General features: G+C 42.5%; 1 protein-coding gene across 1 annotated transcript in view; it reads left to right on the forward strand.

The window, feature by feature from the left end:
- Nucleotides 1-10911, forward strand: part of dph6 (diphthamine biosynthesis 6) — a 73379-nt gene extending 62468 nt beyond the window's left edge. The window contains exons 14-15 of the mRNA XM_072689220.1: nt 4063-4459; nt 10265-10911. Of these exons, the coding sequence (XP_072545321.1) occupies nt 4063-4459; nt 10265-10383 (516 nt within the window). The 3' untranslated portion in view covers nt 10384-10911. The remainder of the gene's footprint in view (nt 1-4062; nt 4460-10264) is intronic.
- Nucleotides 10912-15997: the final 5086 nt, after the last annotated feature.

Consider the following 15997-nt stretch of genomic DNA (forward strand, 5'->3'; position numbering starts at 1 on the left):
TACAGCTGTTTGTGTGTTTGGTGTCCACAAACATTTGGACGTGTGTTTTGTAAGCCTTGAAATGAGTTTCTTTGCACATCATTCCTCCCTTACTCTCATTTGAAATGTGTGCTTCAGTAATGACAGTGTTAGATACTGAAATCAACCCAAGGTGATCCTCATGTTGAATATTTACTTTAGTAACATCATTCAGGCACAGGAAAAAGCCTAAAACCATTACTTTGCTGTAGCTGTTTTACAGTGATCGCTAACGACTGTTTGCAGACTAGGTGTCCAGTCTTATTTGTTTGGATGGGTAAGCATAAAGGAGTTGTTTGCCCTGCGTGACTAAATTCGATGCAATCAAGTGACACCATCAAGTCTGCTTCTTCTCTGCTTTTTTACGGATTAATGACAAAACATTTATCACATTTACCTCCAGTGCTGTTGACCATGCTCCAAACAATCCAAGCGGAAAAGTCTTTAATAGAAACATGGCAATGTCCTCCTCTACACACCACAGCCAGCCGTGCAGTTGCTGTGCGTTCATAATTTCTCTAATCAGGTGCATGAAGAAGCTCACAGGGTTAATTGGGAGCGCAGTGCAATTGCTGCTGGTGTGAAATAGTATTTATGGAGTGCAGTTCGGAGAGACTTGTGAGTGGGTGTCTGCACGCATATGTGTGCGCACAAATGTGATACACAGGTTCATCTTTTTATGTGAGATGCACTGACCGAACACTTTATTTGAAAAGCATCATAATACTAGGAGGTGCCTCACTTTTGCTCTCGAGCAACAGCCTTAGTTCTTTTTAGAATGGATTCCACAAGATGTTGGAGATTCTGGTCCATGCTGACATGAGTGCATCTTGCAAATCCTGTAGATTTTCCAGGAGCACTGTCATGCTGCAAGTCCCCACAAAGGTTCTACCAAAGGTGTTCTATGGATTCAGAGCCAGTGATGCAGGATGCTGAACAACACTGAACTCGTTGTCATGTTAATGAAACCCATTTAAGATGTTTTTTGCTTTAGGACATGGTACATTATCATGCTGGAAGTATCCATTAAAAGATGGGCCAATGTGAAGGGTTGCTCGTGGTTAACAACAGTACTTAAATAAGCTGTTCTTCCAGATTTCAATTGTCCAGTTTGGTAAGACTGTGCCCACTGGAGCTCTAGCTTTCTGTTATTGGCTGGCAAAAGTAGAACGTGACGTGGTCTTCTGCAGTTGTAGCCCATTGACTGTGCAGCAGTGCATTCTGAGATGCTTTTCTGCTCACCGCAGTTGTCAGAACACTGTCTGACCATTCTCTGTTGACCTCATCAACAAGGCATTTCCATCCACACCATTCAGAATAAACTGTAAGAGTCTTAATATTGTAAACATAGCATGGTATACACTACATGTCTAAACGTTTGTGGACACCCCTTCATGCCCCATGCATTCCGCTACATTAACATGCACCATTCAATACATTTGGGATGATCTGGGGTGTTGAGGATGAAATGGGCTTGTAATTATCGCTGTATGCAATCGAATCCTTGCAGCAATGCTGCTCTTCACATTTTGCCCTTCATTTCATGGGATTAAACAATGAATGAGTAGGTGTCCCAATACATTTGTCTGTATAGTGTATAGTGTCTCATTGTACATGTAAGCTTTTTACTGTTTCCTGAGCTATGTCATGGCTGTGTTCTTGTATCCAGCTCCTGTGTATGAAGATAGTTTCAGTCATAGGCACTACTGAGGCAGTGGGGCTGTGTTTTATCCAAGTGGCCATCTCTGAATGCGAGCTGGAAGTGGTGGGAGGGGTGTTGTGAGAGTGGAAGCCCACCGCACAGCCACCGAGCCTACTCGATCAGGGCCTCCCGCTGGGCAGGAAATGTAGGGGAACTGCCTAAGCATCCAGGCCCCATCAGCTCCCTGCTGCTCACCGGCTTTAAACCAATTCCTTATTATGGTGTTTACTGTTCGCCTCGCACGCCGCGCCCACCCCCCACCCACAATCAGGCAGACTTCTTACACTAGGCAGAGAAGGAATGGAGGAGACTGGAAAAACAAACACAAAGAAAAGGGACACACTGGTGGTTCTGGTTGGAATTATTCTCAAGCATGCACTCTGCAGAGAGAGAGAGAGAGAAAGAGAGAGAGAGAGAGAGAGAGAGAGTGGAGCAAATGAGTGCGAGAGGGCAGACTGTAATGAACTAATAGATGGATTGCATTAAAGGGTCCCCCGTGCTATCAGACCCACGCCGTCCCTGAGCTCTCACGCGCACCATATATCACCATTTGTCACCTTTTTATTTTATTAGATTAATCTAATAAATGATTTCTTGTCAAGCCCGGTGTCAGGCGGCCAAGTGCTTTCACATCTGGCTTGGGAAGTCTAATGAAGTTGTGCTGCCGTCATATGAGGAGAGGTAGTGAGGGGAGTGGGATGGGGAGTGCTCTCGGGCCACCGATGCTTCTAAAACCCTATATAAAATAATGAAATAAAGAAGGCCAAGGGGATAGGGGCTGTGATTTAACAGCCTAAGACAAGTCAGGGATAAAAGAGTCTGAAAGTTTGGGGTGTTTTGAAGGTAGTGACCTGTGAGGGTGTAGCTGGTGCTCTGCAGCTGCATGCTGGGAGACTGACCAGCCAGGGCCTGAGGGCTGGCCTTTAAGCCTGGGTGAGCAAGGCCCTGCAGCCCGCCTCAGTCCACCCTCAACCCACCCCACTCCACTCTTAGCACTCAATGACTATTGACAAGCGCTCGGCTCGGCCCCTCTGGCAGAGTACCTTGGTCACGTAAAGTGCTAACCCAACATTTATCAAAACAGAAAGAATACACGTACGCTGTCACAGTGCTAAGAGCGCCCTCGCCTTCAGAATTAACCTCAGCGCCTCCCGCCCTCCCTCTCACTCTCACACGTATGCACGTGGCACATGCTCAGACACTTCTATTGTTTATTTGTTGCCATACACTCTAAAAGATCTGCTGTTGATTTGCCGCCGATACACAATTAGGCCTTTGCTCAACTTTTAATCTCAAGGTAAGTGCTGCATTCATGTAGACGGTCGGATTGGGTCACATTGGGGTGCGCCAGAAACAGGCTCCAAATGCCGCTCCTGCTCCTGTCAATGACTTTTTCTGGTGGGTTTTTGAGTGAATTTCAGAATAAAGTGTATGTAACCTGTCATTATTCTGCACTCACGAAGTGGGGTGTAAGTGGATGAAAATTGATCCAGCAAATTGAAAAGGGGGTTAAGTGTTTTTGCCCTATCGACTCCAGACAAAATGACTGTTTTATAAAATGCTCATTTCTCCCCCATTAGCAGATGAGGCCGCTGCACTGTTATTTGAGGGGGGCTACATTGTGCGTATTGCAGGCAGAAGACGTTTCAGAGGTGGTAATGGCTTGCGCCCAGACAAGAGAAAGGAGATTTTAACTCTGCAGATTACATCATTTAAAGCCATCACGGCAGGTTTTCTAATAGAGGTGTGTGTTGTGAAATGGTGTAAAATGGGCCGTGCGCATCTAGATGTTCTGCTGAAAGTGGCCTTTCTGGAAAAGATTTTTTATCTTCATGCCTAATTTATGTAGCTGGAGTTCGTTAACTGCACAATATGTTTGTGGACACCCCTCTAAGAAATGCATTCAGCTACTTTAAGTTGCATCTATTGCTGACACAGATGTGCTAATAGAATAGGATGGAACATGAGCCTGTTGGCACCATGCCTAATGCCAGGTGTAGGCTAAAAGGGTGTTTAAAGGGGTATTGAGCTGTGGAGCAGTGGAACTGTGTTATTTGAAATGATGGTGCCCCATCCGATACTTTTGGGATGAGTTGGGAATGAGGTGAGGTGGTGATCATCCAACATCCTGATCTCACTGATTCTCGTCACTGAATGCAATCACATCCTCACAGCAATGTTCCACAGTCTAGAAATCCTAGATCTAGCAGAAAAGAATAGAATAAACCCTTTAAAAGCTTGATTTCTGAAAAAACAACCAATTAGCAGGTGTACCAATACTTTTGTCCTAGTAGTGTGTCTTTGTGAAGTCTTTTATCATGTATTTTTGGCTTGTCCTGCAGATTGCTTGTTATGGAGCAGAGGAGACCGTGGGCACTCCTCTGGTGGTTGCAGTAGTACCTTCTTTACCCAGGGGAGCAGCGGTGGAACTGCACGTCATCGCTGTACAGGACGATCCTGCAGAGAGGACATCCAGTCACCAGACCTCGGAGATCCCAGGTGGAACCATCCAGTGGGACCTGCTACAGTCCGGCACCGGGCAATATTCCACACTCTCTCTGAGCGTGTCCCTTACTGGGTCATGCACACCGCCAGAGCTTACAAAAACAGAGACCATTCTGCGGATCCTGGGGACCTCCATCCAGCAAGCTCTGGCACAAACGGAGAAGACTCTCTCCCCTTTATGTGCCCGGGTCTTCTACAAGAACAGCAGCACATTAGCCAGAGAGCTCTCTGCAGGTAAATATTCTTAATATTTCTGTCAGTGCCGCCATAATATTGATGCTAGTGTATGAATGCCATTCTGTATGGAGGTGAAGTGAAAACACTGATTTTTTCATCTACAGTGGCATCTGTCAAGGGGTAGATATATATTAAGCAGCAAGTGAACAATCAGTTCTGGAAGGTGATGTGTTAGAAGCAGGATAAATGGGTAAGCATAAGGAGCTAAGCCACTCTGGCAAGGGCCAAATGGGTCAGAGCATTTCAGATTTTGTGGCAGGTTTTGTAGGCTTTTTTTACTGATATGCAGTGGTCAGTAGCTACCAAACGAAAGGACCAAGAAAGGACAATTGGTGAACCGGCGAGTCATGAAGGCCTTACTTCACAACTTACAGGACTAAAACAATCTGCTGCTTACTTGCTCTTGGTGCCAGATACCACAAAATGCCTTCAAAGGTCTTGTGGGGTCCATGCCTCAAATACACATATTATATATTTGAGATATGCTGTGGCGACAAAAGGGCAACCTACTCAGTATTAGGCAGGTGGTATTAATGTTATGCTGATTGTTATAGGTATTCCCTTTTCTACACTCTTAAAAATGAAGGTGCTACAAAGAGTTCCTTGAATGATGCCATAGAAGAACCATTTTTGATTTTATAAAGAACTGCTTTTGTATGTGTTAAAAATCTTTTAAAGGTTTTAATGAAGTCAATTTAAAAGTTTTTAACCAATTTTAAGGCTCACATCTCTTTTACAGAATTCTTTTTTTGAAAATGGTTATTCTATGGCACCATTCACAGAACCCTTTGCTGCACCTTTATTTTTAAGCGTATGAAGGTCTCTTGTCAAATGAGCTCGCATTTTGTTCAAACCTCCCATGTTCCACTTCAAAAGAAACCCAGGATGTTTCCTCAGAATAAAAGTTTTATCACATCCCAAGAGAGCTCTCGCCTCCTTAGGAAAAGGACGAGGCATTCATCAACTTGACACAGTTGTTGTCTCCTCTCTGAAACAATCAATTAGTGTTTTGAACACAAGCCAAAGCCGAGATTTCACTGTCATTTTTAGGCCTTGCTGTAACTTGTTATTGTGGGAAATGAAATTATGGTCACAGATGATGAATAGAAATGAGGACAGACTTGTCTGGGTGTCTAGACCACACAGTTATTATTTGTTTGTTTTTTTTGCAGAAGCATGTGATGGTGGTGATAGTACATAACAAGCTGCGTACAGTTGGAAAACGCATGTCACGTTCTGCCAGTACAGGGATTTTACCCAGCACTAGAAGTGCAAAATGGCATGTAAACACTGCCTACACCAGTATTATAACGAGAGAGCAGGGTTATCTCACCACCACCAGCACCACCAGCACCACGGCTACTGACATCATTTTAAGCCACTTTTCAAAAACGTTCATTCTGGGCATGGTATCCCGATATTGTTCTATGGCCTAAATTTAAATGCATCTGCTTAAACAACTTGCTACTGAAGTGGAATGCGATGCCTGGCTGTGTAGACACTCATGCCCTACGAGGGTGCCACAGGCCAGCTTCACGGGTCAGAGCTCACGTTCAGTGACTGATGCCACCCAAAAAAAATATGAAAAAATCCTGGGAGGGTAAATAAATTTAGCTTTCGGCCATCACTGTGGGACAGGAGCTATGAGGCACTGTCTGCTTGAAATAACGCAGCACATGTTCCTGCTAATCCTGTCCAACTAACATCTGTGCTAGTAGCTACACCACTTCTCCAGTCATAACCAGTTTCTTCTTTCATTTTATCTAGAGCTGTGGTTAACAGTCTGGAGGCCAGCTTCACAAACGCTTTCCTAGGAAAAACCTTTCATAAGATCTTCAGATAAATTCTTAGAATAGGCGTTATTTTCCAACTGTTATTGACCAACTCACACACTCATGAAGATTCTGTTTCTTATGAAGCGCATTAGTAACCAGTTATGCTGCATTTCATAGCTTACCATAAACAAAATGGAGAAAAATGGAAACCAGAATGTAATTTAGTTTTGGTAAGCACAGACTAAAAGTGAGGCACATGATCAGCCCTATCATTAGCACCGCCTGCCTAATATCCAGCAGTACCCGCTTGTGCCGCCACAACATATCTAACCATTCGAAGCAGGGACTCTACAAGCCCTCTGAAGGCGTTCTGAGGGATCTGACACCTAGATGTTCCTGCAGATCATGTACGTTGTGATGTGGAGCCTCCATTGATTGCATAAATGAGCCTTTGCTGAGTTCACTGGTTCACTGGTTGTCTTTTCTTGGACCATCTTTGGTAGGGACTGACCACTGCATACCAAAAACACTCCACAAGACCTGCATGCTGTTGTAGAGATGCTCTGACCCAGTCGTCTAGTCAGCACAATATGACCCATGTGAAAGTGGCTCAGATTCTAATTCTTCATTCTAATACCTTCAAGAGCGGACTGTCCACTTGCTGCCCTAATATACTAATACATAATATACTAATATATCCACCTTTTGACAGTTGCCACTTTAGGTAAAGACCACTGTGTCTAGCTTCATCTGGTTCTAATGTTATGGCTGATCAGTGTATAAGAGCAGGGAAAGGTCAAATTGGTATTTTTGAGAAATTGAGGTTCTTTAGACTTTTCTTTGATAGTTTCTTTAATTGATACAAATGGTTCAAGGATCTTTTGGGATAGTTTTTGGCACCTTAGCTTTTAAAGGTGTAGAATTTCCCAAGAAAGTAGTGATCAAGAACTAGGGTGCTGGTCTAGAGCTTCACTGCTCTGAAGCACGGAATTGTGTGAAGCAAACCCCCTCCCACCCCCACCCCCCATTTTTACACACACAAGCACCCACGTGGGCTTTGGATCTGTCCATTGTAAAGCCAACGCTGTGCTCCAGCTTCCACTTCGGAGTCATAGCTCCTCTGCTGCTTGTTTGGCCTTCCAGCCACAATGCTCACTCACCTCAGCATAAATAAACAATTTTCATGAGCCGATGCCTGCTAATTGCGCAGCCATTTACCAGTTAATTTGAACCAGTTTGTGGTGCACTGTAGCACAGCTAAAACCCACTGGCCCAGGGCTTTCTCCTCACTCGTTAAAAGCCCTGTAGGCCCACCAGAGCCTGCTTTCTCACACTAATAAAACCGTTCAGTGCTGTTTTGTGGGATTTTACAGAAGACAAATAGGCAACAAAAAGACTATATTCATTTTCACTGGCTGTCGTTACCGTGGCTGTCATTAATGTTCTAGAACCTTTCATGATATTTGGTGTGACCCGATGCGGCCTTAGGTTGCTGTTTTAGTTCTGAACTTCGGCTAATGTGTAATAAGACGTCTGTAATGTGTGTAATGGTGCTGAAAAGGATCATTAAAGGATAATAGGCTGCATCGAACTGTATGAGCACTGATGTGCACTGATGGACCAACTCAACAAACTCACTGTGTGTGTTTTTGAGTCTTTGTATATCACCTTCACTGCTCTATTGAATGGTAAATATGTCTATATTTGAGGACAAAGACAAAAGGAAGAGTACAAAAAGTCCTCTAATGAATCATCCCTGTTTGAGACATTGAATTAGTGTGTGAAGTGCCTGGTTCAGGGTGCTGTCCACTGTTGATCTCATGAGAACTCGACTTCCCACGGTGTGCCGCATGCGTAGATAAGAAAGCACTTTCCTGCTTATAAATGAAAGAAAAATCCTCTGTTCATCAGTAGTGTTTTAAATCACCGAGCTAATTACCCAGCATGAGCTTTTTGACTCTTTGGTTGACACGCTGCTTCTGTTCTTAATGAAAGAGCACAATGCTTATCAAGTGGTGTTGAAAAGAGCTTTCACCTTCCTGTCCCGATTTCCCTTCAGAAGTGCCCATTTGTCATTGCACCTCATTGTAGAGTTATAAGCGTCTGTAAGCTCTTTAGTGCAAGTTTGCTTCATAAATATGCATTGCCATTTTCGGCGCTTTATGCTATGAGGGCACATTTAGGTTTATGTAATCAAATTGGAGTTGAAAAAAAAAAAAAATTGCACTGGATCTGACTGTATGTCTTAGTGTGTGGCTGTGGGCATGTGGTGCATCGTGTCCAAGGGGAAGGATCGCACCGATGAGAAAAGCTTGCTGACACCACCCTGCTAAACAAGCCTAACAGCCAGTGACATCTGAACAACCAATGAGAGTGCTTGTCACCAATTAGTGGGAGCCAAGCAGCTGCACGAGGAGGTTGTTTGTAGGTCTGAAGTAAGCCAGCAGATCGCTGTCACAGGGGCAAGTACAGCTGGACAGCAAGATCTCAAAAGTCCACTCTTCATAAGCTGACTCAGGCAGACCGTAGAGTTACTCAGCCCCAAAGCTGAGTAGCCTCCTCAATGAGGCCTGTGTGGAGGACTGCAGCTAGAATGGGACTAGTTTTACTGATGTACCGTGGTACAAACCCGTGGTCTCATAACCATGCATTAGCTTTTTTTTTTTTTTAAAGGGAATGACCTACTGTTAGAGCTGGTTATATATTCATTATATAACCTGTTTTATCTCTTGTCCTCTTATTATTCTGCCAGATTTTTGCCAATGACAAGACTACCTAGCAACACAAAAATATCCATCTACCAACACCATAACAACCACCTGGGGTACCCTAGCAACCACACTTAGTAAAAAGAGTTTCACCCTAGTGACCACATAGCACCTAGCAACTGCCTTAAATTTAGCAACCACTGAGCTGTGCAACCGTCCTGCATTTTCTTCAGGAAATTTACTTTTCAGGTGATTTTTGCAAATAAACACAAATGTGAGAAATTCAATCCAAAATCAATCGATTGAACCGTCAGTGGAATGGCTTCAATGCACATTGACCATTTTTGCCACAGTAACTTAAATAATTGAACTCAGATGCCCCTTGCTTTGTTACTTTCACAGTACCACCATCGTTCCAGTTTCATATGCACAGCAAGTTTCCCCTGTTATGGTGAACATTAGAAGCTATAATGTGCTCAACAGTTTTGTGTATTGCAATCTGACACAATGAGATAACATTATAAAGCTTGTGATGAGCCCCTTGGGGAAAGGGGCGTGGCCACCGTGACCAGGTAGGCAGCGAGGCTCAGAGATGACACAAACACAGGGCTCAAGTGGCTCACACCCTCCACCACACCCAAACCAAAACTCAAAAGAACATAATGGCCCAAGTAGGGGTCTAGTAGTCTCAACACACGTGCACAAGTCGCTTGTAGTCTCTGACAGCTCAGTTGTCGTACTCTCCTTGTTCGCCCTCCCGTGTCTGACTGTGCAGGCCCTCATTAGACTGAACGGACGCAGGTGAACGGCATCAGGGCGATGTAGGGTGGCGCCGTGGACAGGCCCACAGCTCTCTCCCGCCTTCTCCACGTTACACGCTTTTTAGAGAGCTGAAGAGAATGCTATATTGTTGCCTTTCATAGCTTTTTTCATAGAAATCATTGCAGACTATTTGACTTCATTGACTAATTGTAACCTACCTGTGTGTTTGTGTGTGTAAGGAGAAGTACAGGAAGTAGTCCAGGTCCATGACTGACCATATGTCTACACTGCGTGAAGCTTAGCTACATTTTACCAGAATGTGAGGACATCAATAATTCTAAAATGGTTATGGGTTCCCTGGTCAAAGGGTTAAGTGCAGCATCTCTTCAGGGCAGTTCCTTCGGGAAGTCCATCCTTTACCCCTGCCTGCCCCAGAGGTGGGAGCTGCTCTGAAGTGCAGGAGAGCTGACTTTGAAGAAGAGTGCTTTGGATTCATGTGCTCTGATCTTTGTGTGTGTGTGTGTGTGTGTGTGTGTGTGTGTGTGTGTATGTTTTAGGGCTGGAGGGCTGCTTGGAGAGCATGCTGGGTCAGAGCAGGCCTGCACTGGTGCTGGTGCCCGTTCTGGAACTGCCGGACTGCGCTGTCCTCCACCTCTCCTGCTGGCTCAGCATATAGTAGGCCAAGACGTCTAAGCACACTGACCTCAGGCCTGACCAGAGAGAGTACACTCACCGACACAAACCCACATTCATACACCATGACAGCAGAGGACCACGACTGTGGAAGCTGTTCTGTACAAAAGGTCATATTTCATTAGAGCAAAAATGAGAGTCCTAAAGCTTGAGAATCAGGTTTGTATTCTGCATGATGAAGAGGCAGATCTGTCAGTGCAGTCAGTATATCATTCTTTATAAACTGTAAATATTGAACTGTTTTTGATAAAGAAATACAGAAAAGAAACCTGTAAAGTTAAATAAAACATTAAAAATAAATTCTCTGGGGTCTAGTCTGTAATATTTCTGTATGTAAGCATGCAAGATGGTGATTTTTTAAGGGGGGCTCCTTTTACCATCTTAACATTTGAAAAATAAAATTTGCAATTAGAATTAAAATTAGTAATTCCAAAAGGTGATTTTTCCTGCCTTCTTTGTTTTAGAAAGTAATGTATTTTATTTTAATTTTTGAACAATAAAAAAATACTAATGGTGAAACTGATAACCTGTCATTACTGTCATCAGGTGCCTTTACTGTCACAACAGGTTTTGACCTAGAACCTAGGTCATGGATTTCTTAACACTACCCACTTGAAATACAAAAATGCAGTGGTTGGATAGATATAATAAATGATATATTCATTAATAAATTATGTAATATACTATTATATTATAGTTCATAGTTATTAGAAATAATAATTTATTATAAAATAATAAATTATTTTTGTGGTGGTCACTTGGGAGCAGGGAGTTCTGAGTAATGAAGGCCAGAGTACTAAAATATAGGTGTTGTTTTTTTTTCCTATTGATTTTGTGGTGGTGCAATAAATTGCCCATATTAATGGTGCAAAATGTCTAATATCTATTTTGTACATTTTTTTTTACTTGGACACATAACCTGGTAGCTGTAACTGAAGAATCAGCCCAGTATGTCATTCACTGTTTACATTATGTCATGAAATTATGAGTAGTTTAATAAATGTCGCAAAACTTTTTGACACTTCTCTACAGCAGCATGGATTTAGTGTTTGCTTAGTATGTGATGTGTGTGTAGAATGGGCTGCTGCAGTAATCCTCTGTGTCCTGTGCTGAGGCCCAGCAGCAGCAGCAGCTGTCACTGCCATGAGAGAGACCATTGTGAGGACTGCAGTTTTACATGCCTGCAGAAAGCTTCGAAACCCCACCGTGCAGTGTATTCTGACCAAGACCTACTGCATCTTTCCTCTCCCTCCCTCCCTCTCTCACACTCTCTCTCTCTCTCTCTCTCTCTCTCACACTCAGAATTCCATCATGGTACTGTTGTTTATCCTGTTTGTGAATAAGAGGCTTGTTTGTTTCTTATGCCTCACAAGTAAGAAATGTGTTATTATTGCGTAATGGGCAATCAGAGACAAGCGCCCGAAGAGATTAAATCTCTTTTTGCCCCCTATTGATTGTAAGGGAGCCGTTAATAGGAGAGGGCTGCAGGGTAAACTCCCCTATACCAAGTGTGTGTGTGTGCATGTGTGTGTTTTGCAGGCGAGGGCCAGCGAAAGCAGAACTATTATCCATTTCTCCTGGAACATTTCTTTCTCAAAGATCATGAACCATATTGATGTCCTGAATTGGACTGGCATTCATCTCTACTCAGTCTACTTTGCATTTTGCTTTGGATGACTACCTGTTAGTATCTATTGATCTGCTCTTTTTTCTATAGGTTGTGAAAATACAAAGGGGAGTTCACAGCCGAGCAGGTGAATTTATTGGGCATAAAAAACATGTTTTCCATGAGAATAAACAGAATCCCACACTTACATTTAGAGTTCTACTCTAGTACTGTGATTTGCAGCTCAGGTGGGGTCTGATGAACAAATACTGCATTTGCAAGCTGCCTGAATGCCTGTTTACACGCATGTGAATTCGCCTGTCATATATTTGTATTAAAGGAATAGTTTGGTAATTAACATGATTTATCTCTTAACACAGATGCAGTCGGTCGGCCAAGACGTGTTTTATGTCTGATGATTGCTTCTTTGCTTAAGAAAGGGGGATAATAGGCTAACATTGCTAACAGACACTGGACCCCAGATGGTCCACATTTTGGCTCTATCCTTTTGCTGGGAACGAGTAAAAGTGGGGGGCCTATTTGGGGGATATGTGGACTGGTTTGAGAACCACGGACCTAGGCTATCTAAGCCATATTGGTACACTTGCCTAGGTGGTTCGACTGCTGACAGATATCACTTTCTAAATCTAAATATTATGAGTACGAAATACTGAATATAACCTGATCTAACAAAATAATTAGGGTTGGGATGTATTAATATGTATTGGGAATAGTGTAAAGTATTGTGAATATGTATTCAGAAAATGATTTAAAAAAAAGACAGTATTAAGAATGCAGTTACATGTTACATTAAATTTCATAATATTTGTCCACCATATTTAAATAAAAACCTTCAAAAAATCTTTAAAGGGAAACAAAATGATCATTTTATGTTTAAACTGTGTTAAACAAACTCTAAAGAGGAAATTAACAAACATCTGCATTTACAAACACTGCATTGGTGTTGCTGAGCTCTGCTAAAGCCTGAGTAGACTGATATATTACTGTACTGATCAGTTATTTATCTCAGTGCTACTGAGCTCTACTAAAGCCTGAGTAGACTGATAAATCACTGTGCTGGTCAGTTATTTCTCTCAGTGTTACTGAGCTCTACTAAAGCCTGAGTAGACTGATAAATCACTGTGCTGATCAGTTATTTCTCTCAGTGCTACTGAGCTCTACTAAAGCCTGAGTAGACTGATAAATCACTGTGCTGATCAGTTATTTCTCTCAGTGCTACTGAGCTCTACTAAAGCCTGAGTAGACTGATAAATCACTGTGCTGATCAGTTATTTCTCTCAGTGTTACTGAGCTCTACTAAAGCCTGAGTAGACTGATAAATCACTGTGCTGATCAGTTATTTCTCTCAGTGTTACTGAGCTCTACTAAAGCCTGAGTAGACTGATAAATCACTGTGCTGATCAGTTATTTCTCTCAGTGTTACTGAGCTCTACTAAAGCCTGAGTAGACTGATAAATCACTGTGCTGATCAGTTATTTCTCTCAGTGTTACTGAGCTCTACTAAAGCCTGAGTAGACTGATATATCACTGTGCTGATCAGTTATTTCTCTCAGTGTTACTGAGCTCTACTAAAGCCTGAGTAGACTGATGAATCACTGTGCTGATCAGTTATTTATCTCAGTGTTACTGAGCTCTACTAAAGCCTGAGTAGACTGATGAATCACTGTGCTGATCAGTTATTTATCTCAGTGTTACTGAGCTCTACTAAAGCCTGAGTAGACTGATAAATCACTGTGCTGATCAGTTATTTATCTCAGTGTTACTGAGCTCTACTAAAGCCTGAGTAGACTGATAAATCACTGATCTTAGTCTTAATTCTACATAAATAAATGACAACTCAAATAATTTTTGGGTGCTTAAATGGTTCTTTGGCTCACATTTTGTAGATCTATATACACTGGGTGAACAAAAGTACTGGGACACCTGCTCATTCATTGTTTCTACTGAAATCAGGGGTGTTAAAAAATTGTATCCTGCTTTTGTTGTAGTAACTGTTAACTAACTATTGCTAAGAAAGACTTATTACTAGATTTTGGAGCTTTGCTGTGAGGATTTGATTGCATTCAGTGATTAGAAAAGGATGATCACCACCCCAACCCATCTCAAAAAAACTGGATGGGGCACCATCATTCCAGAGAACACAGTTCCTCTGCTCCACAGCTCAATGCTGGGGGGCTTTATACCCCTCTAGCCAACGGCTGGCATTAGGTATGGTGCCAATAGGTTCATGTTTATCTGAACCTATTGGCATGTTTATCTAGAGAGTCCTATTCTATTTCTCAATACTTCTCCACAGGGACTAGACAAGCTGTATGTGTGCGTTTCCACATTTGTGTCAGTAATGATGCAACTTGAAGTCGCTAAAGGCATTCATTAGAAGGGACATATAGTGTAGTGCCGGGTTCCCACTTTGGTTGCAAGGAACTGCATAACTAAATTAGCACTAATAACAGCAGAGTGTTCTCTGTGTGCCTTATCAAGATTTAATCGAAGTGGTATTCTGTAGGTATTGTAATAGAATACAGCCCTGAATGCATATAGGACAGTGTAATCAGTATTCAGACATCAACTGTATTCTGAACATAATCATATTTTATTTAAGTAGAGAGAAAAGGCAAGCTTGGTCTACACCCTGAGTTGAGCATTCGCTTCCTTATATTCTTAGCCACACACATTGCAGCGTGCAGCTGTAAGAAGGGCAGGGAGTACATCGCCTCTTCAGTGTCAACATCTCACATACTCTGCATAGTCCAGTGCCACCCAGAACCAGACAGCCATTGCTGCCACCACAATAAGCAGCTGTGTCACTCACACAGACACAAGCCGGGACAGCATGTCTACAATCCAATTTCCATCACTCTGTCAGCACGTCTGCCTACACATGAGAGGATTGTGTTTTTTTGTTTTGTTTTTTTGTTTTTTTTACTGACTCATCTCTCACAAATGTAAGCGGATGCTCATGTTGGTTTTAATAAAGATATTTTGTTCTCATCTGTAAGAAATGAACCACCACCACACGGGTGCTAGCAGATGCTTCACATCCACATTCATGTGGTCAAGACGATTAGAGGGAGGAATTTGAAGCAGACTGGCATTTTATAGCTTGAATGTTGGGAATGTTTTCAGAGAATCAGAAACTTTGGTGATCTCTGTTGCTGCTAGGCCACTTTTAGTCCAGAAGATTCATTCTCTGTTTGTCATGTTACAGTACAGTACAGTACATTTACAGCATTTAGCTGATGCACAAATCCAGAGCGACTTACAAGGGTACTCATATTACAGAGGTGGGCCAATGTAGTATTGCCTAAGGACTCTTATTGGTGTAGCACAGCATAGCCACCCAGACCGGGAATCAGACCCCAGTCTCCCACATGGTGTGGTAGCCCACTGGCAGGTAATGGTGTTATCTGTTGCGCCACACCAACCACTACATAAGATGGATTGGACACTGTTTGGCAGATCTGTTTTAGGGGCAATAAGAGGGAAAACTGTCATGTAGGATGTATTTTATTAATGCTTAATCTAATATATGTATGCTTAAAAAAAAAGCATCTAAAAAAGAACTGGATGCAGTGTGTTAAGTGGAGTGTGGCGCCCTCATGTGGCAATAGTACAAAACTGCTTTTGCACAGGAAAGGCAAGTATAATATGAGTATTGGTGTCATTAGGCCTCTAATTTAAGGGCTTCTTTCTTTTGTAAACAAATGTGCACAACTTTTGTGAGTGCTCTAAGATTTAATTAGACATCCCAGCCACTCAAATCATTAAGTGCATAGTTTTGTTGCTTGTATGCAAAATACATCTTTGTCAGATGAAAGGTATTGTAAGGCAGCTCGGCCTAACCCAGCACACCATTGCGTCTGTCCTAAACATCTAAAACAACAGAGCAGCTCACACAAGCCAGAGTAATGCACTGTGGCATGCAAAGGTTTGGACGGCCCTAACTGAATTTCTTTTAGTTTGAATAGTT

Source organism: Salminus brasiliensis, chromosome 10 (assembly GCF_030463535.1).
Source record: "Salminus brasiliensis chromosome 10, fSalBra1.hap2, whole genome shotgun sequence".
NCBI classification, from domain to species: domain Eukaryota; kingdom Metazoa; phylum Chordata; class Actinopteri; order Characiformes; family Bryconidae; genus Salminus; species Salminus brasiliensis.